Source organism: Echinops telfairi, unplaced genomic scaffold, assembly GCF_000313985.2.
Source record: "Echinops telfairi isolate 266 unplaced genomic scaffold, ASM31398v2 ScPeMD7_2010;HRSCAF=2546, whole genome shotgun sequence".
In the NCBI taxonomy this organism is placed as follows: domain Eukaryota; kingdom Metazoa; phylum Chordata; class Mammalia; order Afrosoricida; family Tenrecidae; genus Echinops; species Echinops telfairi.
Genome location: NW_022105908.1, coordinates 19,257,452 through 19,263,835, shown reverse-complemented (window position 1 = coordinate 19,263,835; position 6,384 = coordinate 19,257,452). Strand labels below are relative to the sequence as shown.

The window sequence follows — 6,384 nt, the reverse complement described above, 5'->3', positions numbered from 1 at the left end:
GTTCCAAAATTGATTGTGGTGATGATTGTACACCTGTTTGATATGATAGCACTTGTATGTTATGTGCAAGAAGTGTCAATAAAACTTCAAAAAATGAGAAAAAAAAAAGAGCTATAAGAGCCCCCAATAAAATGATTTATAAAGAACAAAACAGTTGAATAACGAAATGTATCTAAGAGGGTGCTTCGAAAAGTTCATGGAAACATACTGCTGGTGGGACTGTAAACAGACGGTGTGGGAAGAGGTAAGGCACTTCCTCAAACAAATGGGGATAGAAAAACCCTATGGCCCAGCAGTCGCTCTACTTGGTGTAAAAAACTAACAAGCGAAAACAAGCTCACTGCCACCAACTTGGTGGCAACACATAATGATCCTACAGGACTGGGCAGCACTGCCCTGTGAGTTTCTGAGACTCATCATGCCTTGGAAGAAGTAAGATCTTTAGAGGCAAGGATGGCAAGGCTTCGTCTTACGTACTTTGGACATGTTGTCAGGAGACACCAGTCTCTGGAGAAGGACATCATGTTCGGGAAAGTGGAGGGGCAGCGAAAAAGAGGAAGGGCCTCAAGGAGATGGATGGACACAGTGGCTGCCACAGTGGGCGTAAGCACAGGCACAACTGTGAGGCTGGCACAGGGCTGGGCAGGGTTTCCTTCTACGGTGCATAAGGTCCCTACGGGTCAGAGCGGGCTCGATGGCACCTAACAATGTTAAATTAACTGCCACGCTCCCTGCTGCGTGTACATCAATAGAGGCTAGGATTTATAATACTTTGGATAACTACAGCAGATTACAAAATGGGAGGATAATTGCATTTTACTGAAAATACATGGCCTAGCCACCTTGGCATGTATTTGGGGGGAGAGGGGGGAGGGACGACAACGAGGGATATAGGAGTCCAGGGGTCCCTGGTGATGCAAACATATTCAACTGCGAACTCAAGGTTTGAATGTGTGGTCATTTGTTACAGCCGCTCTGGGAAACTAATACAGCATCCATACCTGGGATAAGATAAGATTTATTGATGTATAAATGATTAAAGAAGCAATACATGTAGAAAAAGCATTACATGAAAGTCAACATCCACTTATGATACAAGGCCATTATTTACAAAATAAAAACCTTCAGCAAATGAGGAATAGGATAGGCCTTCCTGAACCATATAAAAGGGCAAGATAAAGCTGTCTACTTCTGTAAAGATCTAAAGCCTCCGAAAGCCAATTGGACTGTTCTGCCCTGTCCTACAGGATCACTGAGTCAGAATCAAATCAATGGCAGTGAGATCAAAACAGTGATTTCAAACCGCATGGATAAACCTGGGAAATATTATGCTGACAAAAAAGGCAAATACAAAAGGAGAAATATGGTATGATTCCCACTTCAATATCTAGAAGGCCGAGAGACAGAAAGATTAGTGGTGATTGGGGGCTGGGGAGAACAAGGAATCGGGAGTTCTTGTTTAATGGCTGCAGTTTCGCTTTGAAAGATGACTATTTTGGGAACAAAGTGGTGATAGTTGCACAACATTTACGCCATGTGAAAGTGGCACATTCTATGTTATGTATATTTTACGATTAAAAGCCAAACCAATCTATAGCAAACATCATACTTAACAATAAAACCTAAGTCAGGAACCAGACAAAGCTGCCCCCCACCATCACCCCTGCTTCAATTCATCCCCAGGGCCCAGCACTGTTCACAGGCTCCTAGGATGGCCAAGGGGCAGGGGATGAACCAGGGGCGGGGAAGGCTGGAAGTCAGATGATCCAGAGAGAACAAAATGGACGAGAAGGTGCTCAGAGATGGCTGGTGTGATGTTCAAGGCTGGGACTGCGAGCTTCCTCAGTCTGCCAGGCCCCAGGCAGTCAGAGTCAAACACAGGACTGTGGAGGGAGCGTGGCTAGGCGCTGTTAAGCATGTTACCAGGGCCAGAGATGCATTCCTGGGACCCTATGTGGGCATCCCACCTCTCTCCCAAAGAGGACAGTTTCCCGTACCTATGAATATCTGCACACACCAGTATAAAAAAGGGATCTACTTTATTAAATAAACATCATTTCGGGGGGTGGGGGGTAGATGTAGTCCAGGGTGCCACACATCATCTTCCTCCTGGGGGTCAGGATATAGGGAGAGGGTGCAGGGGTCCCAGGGACAGGCAGCCTCTCCTTTCCCTGCCTGACAGCAGGGAGCCAAGGACAGTCGCTCCCCGCCCAGGGCCCCACCCACACATATAAATGGACACACAAACCAAGACACTGAGTAAATGACTGACAATTCAGGAGGCAGACTGGCGAGCAGACGGAGGCAGCACCCTCCGAGAGTTGGCTCGCACCCAAGGGTGGGCTGAGACCTGGGCCAAGGGCAGCCGTTCTGAAGGATTATGTTTGAGCAGCTTGGAGATGAGGTCTTGGGCTCCGGTGGGCACAGAAGGGGGGAACTTCAGGTCCACCTGCAGAGGGAGAGAAGGGAACTCGGCGTTTCAGCCCTGTTTCCATTTCCTTCATCGCCCACTCTATTCCGAGAACTGTGTAGGTCCCCTGGGTCTCACTCTTCCCACTCCCGGCCCACCCTCGTCCCGGCAAAGGGCATCAAGCCCACCTTGACGATCCGACGGTACGTCTCGTTGTGGGAAGCACTCTCAAAGGGCGGGTTTCCCACCAGCAGCTCGTAGCAAAGGACTCCGATACACCAAAGGTCCACCTTCTCATTGTGCGTGCGCCCTTCAATCATCTCGGGGGGCAGGTAGTCCAGGGTGCCACACATCGTCTTCCTCCTGGGGGTCAGGACATAGGGAGAGTGTGCAGGGGTCCCAGGGACAGGCAGCCTCTCCTTTCCCTGGCAGGGAGCCAAGAGTCCCTGGGGTGCTGACAGGCTTAGCACCCTGGGATCAGGGTGGGAGGAGGCTACACACCAAAGGCCGCCTGCAGTCTCTGAATCCCCTGAAAGATGCACCTTAGTAAAATAATCAGATATGAGGGCAGTGCGCATCCTGGCATTAAGGGAAAACTTGGGGGCACCTCCAATGTTTTATCAATACATGAAGTCAGATTCTCCTATGCAGCCTTTTAAGGCATTAAAAGTGACAGTGCAGGAGTGTTCTTCCTAATATGGAATGACAGCTCCCATATACGAATACTGGGGGGAAAGCTGGGAGTTTCCTATCTTTGCAGGAGTAGTCTGTGTGCACAAATCCTTCAAGTGCTCGCGGCTAGCCGAGAAGGAAAGGAGACCACCTCGAGGCAGGTACGTCTGAAGATCAGCATTGGAAAAATGCAGCCCCAAACCTGATGGAGCTCAGTGCTCTTCTGAGACCCTCTGGGGTCCCCTGAGCCACGGCTGATTCCACCACAACTGGTATATGGGCATGACCAATCCCAACCCACTGCCTCAGAGTGGGTCTTGACTCATTCGCCCTGTGTAAGGTTGTCAAGCCTGTGAATCTTCACCGGGCAGACCAAACTCACGGTCGAGTTGGCTGCAATTCAGAGGGACCCTATAGGACGGGGTAGAACTGTCCCTGTGGGTTTCTAAGACTAACTCCTTATGGGAGTAGAGTCTCATCTTTCTCCCACGGACTGCTGACCTGCGTGGGGCAGCCCACTGCAGAAGCCCTACACCTGCAGCACAGCTCCGCCCTCGTAGCAGTCGGTGGGTTTGAACCACCGACCTTGAGTGCCTAACCCAAGGCACCTCCAAGGTTCCTTAACAAACCCAAATATCTCGGGATAACAAGATTCTGGGTGGTTTTCTTTCCCACCCTGCATACCTCAAGGAGGGGGCGTGCACCGACCAGCCAAAGTCAGCAATCTTGAGCTCTCCCCGGAGCCCCAAGAGCAGATTCTCGGGCTTGATGTCCCTGTGGATCACCTTCTTCCCGTGGCAGTATAACAAGGCATCTGCCAGCTCCTCCATGATCTGCGGGGGCCCAGGACAGGTGGTCAGACAAGGCCGGCCCCCCCCCAGACCTGAGCCGTGCACCCCCAAATCGTGAGCCCCTGCAGGCGCCCCGGGTGCCCAACCGCCCGGACCGTGGCTGTTCGCTGCTCGTCAAAAGTGCGGCTCTTCTGCAGTTCCTTGTAGAGCTCCCCGCGCGGGGCATACTCCAGAATCAGGTAGACCCTCCGCCGGTCATAGAAGTAGTTGTAGAGACGCAGGATGTTGGGGTGCCTGCGGGGAAGCACAGGGGGGGCCCTCAGGCTGGGTCTTGCAGTGCAAAGATGGCAGGTCCCACCTGGGACAAATAGAGCCAGGCAGAGGGCACCAGCAGGCAGAACACAGCTGTGGATGGGTGAAGACTGGCCCAGTTGACAGCTACCTGGGCCCAGCGGCCGAGGAAGCAGCCTGGATGGGGTGGCGTGGAGAGAGGAGCTGGGGACTGGGCATGAGGGGCAGGGGGCTTTGCCGGGAAAGGGGGGAGGGGGGCGTACTGCAGATGGGCCTGGATTTCGATCTCCCTGCGCAGCTGGTGCTCCACACCCTCTTTCTCTATCTGCGACTTGAAGAGGACCTTCAGCGCCACGATGAACTGGCTCTTCTTCTCCCGGGCCAAGTACACGTTCCCAAACTTGCCCTTGCCCAGCGGCCGGCCGATCTCAAAGTCGTCAATTGTGAAGGACCGCCTGACAAGAGAGTAAGGGGAGGGGAGGCCACTCAACACCAGGGGTGATGAGTGTTTGCTGGTCTTAAAGTGTTGGCTTTCTCCTTATTCCCTCAGCCCATCCAGTTCTCCCTTCCCTTGGAAGGGAGCTGAGCACAGCCCAGGCCTGCCTGTCTGATAGCCGCCTGCCTGGCCTGGACCCCGTAGGGCAGGCTAGAACTGCCCCTGTGCGTTTCCAAGACAGTAACTCTTCTATGGGAGTAGACAGCCTCATCTTTCTCCCTGGGAGAGGCTGGTGGTTTCAAACTTCTGATCTTGCAGGTTAGCAGGTCGACGTGTTAACCATTATGCCACAGGGGTCTCAGCCCAGCCCTTGGACTTTATTGCTCCTATATTTTGCCTCCTCACTCACTATCCTTCCTCCTCTTCCACTCCAAGCCTTGGGGCACTTACATTAAGAGGCTGGGCGTCCCCTTGCTATTCTCCGCTGTCTTCTGACCAGGGGCAGCTAGGGAGAAAATAGGCAAGTTGAGACCCTCATTACTACCTCACTCGGCCGCCCTCCCAAAGGCTCCAGTCCCTTCAGGTCAATCCTCCCCTGTACGAGTTACCTGTCGGCAGGACATTGGAGCGGCTCATGAGGACAAGCCCAGAGGAGGTAGCAGGATCCTTCTGGAAGACTCTCTGGGGCAGGGTGCTCAGGCCAGATTGAGCCTGAGAAGGAGCAGAGGGGAGCTCTGAGGGCCCTTTGTCCTACTGACCAGGCAGGACTGTGCTGCGTGCAACACATCAACTACTTGCTGTGAAGCCACCCACCCACCCCCGGTTCTAAGAGAAATACGGATACCGCAGTTCTGCCACCCAGCCCCATGGCTCTGCTCAAAGCATCATATTCAAATGAGTTATTAATAAACAACCTAAGTTGGTCTTAGATAAGGGGTGAGGGCTTCACCCTAGAGCCTAACGTTTCATCAGTTTGGCCCTGGCCCTAATCACATTCTCAGGTATGAAGCTCTCTAGCTGTGACAGACCAGTCTATAACAACGTTCAGTCACCCAGGCCCCCACCCTTGGGGGGGGGCTACTGGATTGGGCCAATGAATACACCCACTCTAAGGAGTTTTAGCACAGAGGTTTTCTCACAGTCTCCCTCTAAAAGCTCAGTCTCAAAGCCATGGATAAGGTTCTTGAAACTTTGAATGTTGCAGCAGACACCAATATTGATCTTTTAACCGACAGGCTTTTCTAGTCACCCCTACATCCCCCATCCCCCCTTCAACTGCTCAGATTAATTTACACAGCTTTCTTTGGGGAGTGGCCAATGTAGAGGTGACAAAAGATTCTTATTTCGCCTCTGGGCTTGACAATGTCCAGGAGGGAGGGGGCTCATGGCCAGGGGACAGGTGGGCCCTCCAGGATGCCTAAGCTCTACCAGCAAGGGTACTAGGTCCTTGCAAGTTTTCTTCAGCCAAGAGAAGAAAACCCAAAAAGTAAAACCCACTGACTCATAGCGACCCCAGTGCCCTCAAAAATCTGTCCCAAGGTGGCAACAAGTTCAAGAAAATACACCCACATAAACGTGGGAAATTATATCTTCAATAAAACAAATACATACTAAATATATAACAAATACATCAGATGTATTTCAAAGCAATGAAGATCAGCATTGGAAAAATGCAGCCCCAAACCTGACGGAGCTCAGTGCTCTTCTGAGACCCTCTGGGGTCCCCTGAGCCACGGCTGATTCCACCACAACTGGTATATGGGCATGACCAATCCCAACCCACT

At 52.0% G+C, this 6,384-nt stretch overlaps 1 protein-coding gene across 2 annotated transcripts; it reads right to left on the bottom strand.

Annotated features, from left to right (window-relative positions):
* Window positions 1–998: 998 nt before the first annotated feature.
* On the bottom strand, window positions 999–5,306 carry AURKB (aurora kinase B). Of its 2 annotated transcripts, XM_004712931.3 has the most exons (7): window positions 5,209–5,306; window positions 5,051–5,105; window positions 4,428–4,619; window positions 4,029–4,167; window positions 3,767–3,915; window positions 2,599–2,773; window positions 999–2,449 (listed from the first exon to the last, which is right to left on the bottom strand). In XM_004712931.3, exons 1-7 carry the CDS (start codon window positions 5,234–5,236, stop codon window positions 2,276–2,278), a joined length of 912 nt encoding a protein of 303 aa, XP_004712988.1. In that variant the 5' UTR covers window positions 5,237–5,306; the 3' UTR covers window positions 999–2,275. The 2 variants fall into 2 exon arrangements, with proteins under 2 accessions (XP_004712988.1, XP_030742355.1); XM_030886495.2 differs by lacking the exons at window positions 4,428–4,619; window positions 5,051–5,105; window positions 5,209–5,306 and having other exon boundaries at window positions 3,767–3,916; window positions 4,020–4,099.
* Between the last annotated feature and the right edge of the window lie 1,078 nt (window positions 5,307–6,384).

Excerpts from the sequence above, each read along its gene's own strand:
- AURKB (XM_004712931.3), bottom strand. The coding sequence starts at position 5,236 with ATGAGCCGCTCCAATGTCCTGCCGACAG. Across the intron at positions 5,106-5,208 it reads CTCCAATGTCCTGCCGACAG|CTGCCCCTGGTCAGAAGACA; the intron begins GTAACTCGTACA and ends TTTTCTCCCTAG. Across the intron at positions 4,168-4,427 it reads GAAATCCAGGCCCATCTGCA|GCACCCCAACATCCTGCGTC; the intron begins GTACGCCCCCCT and ends GCTTCCCCGCAG.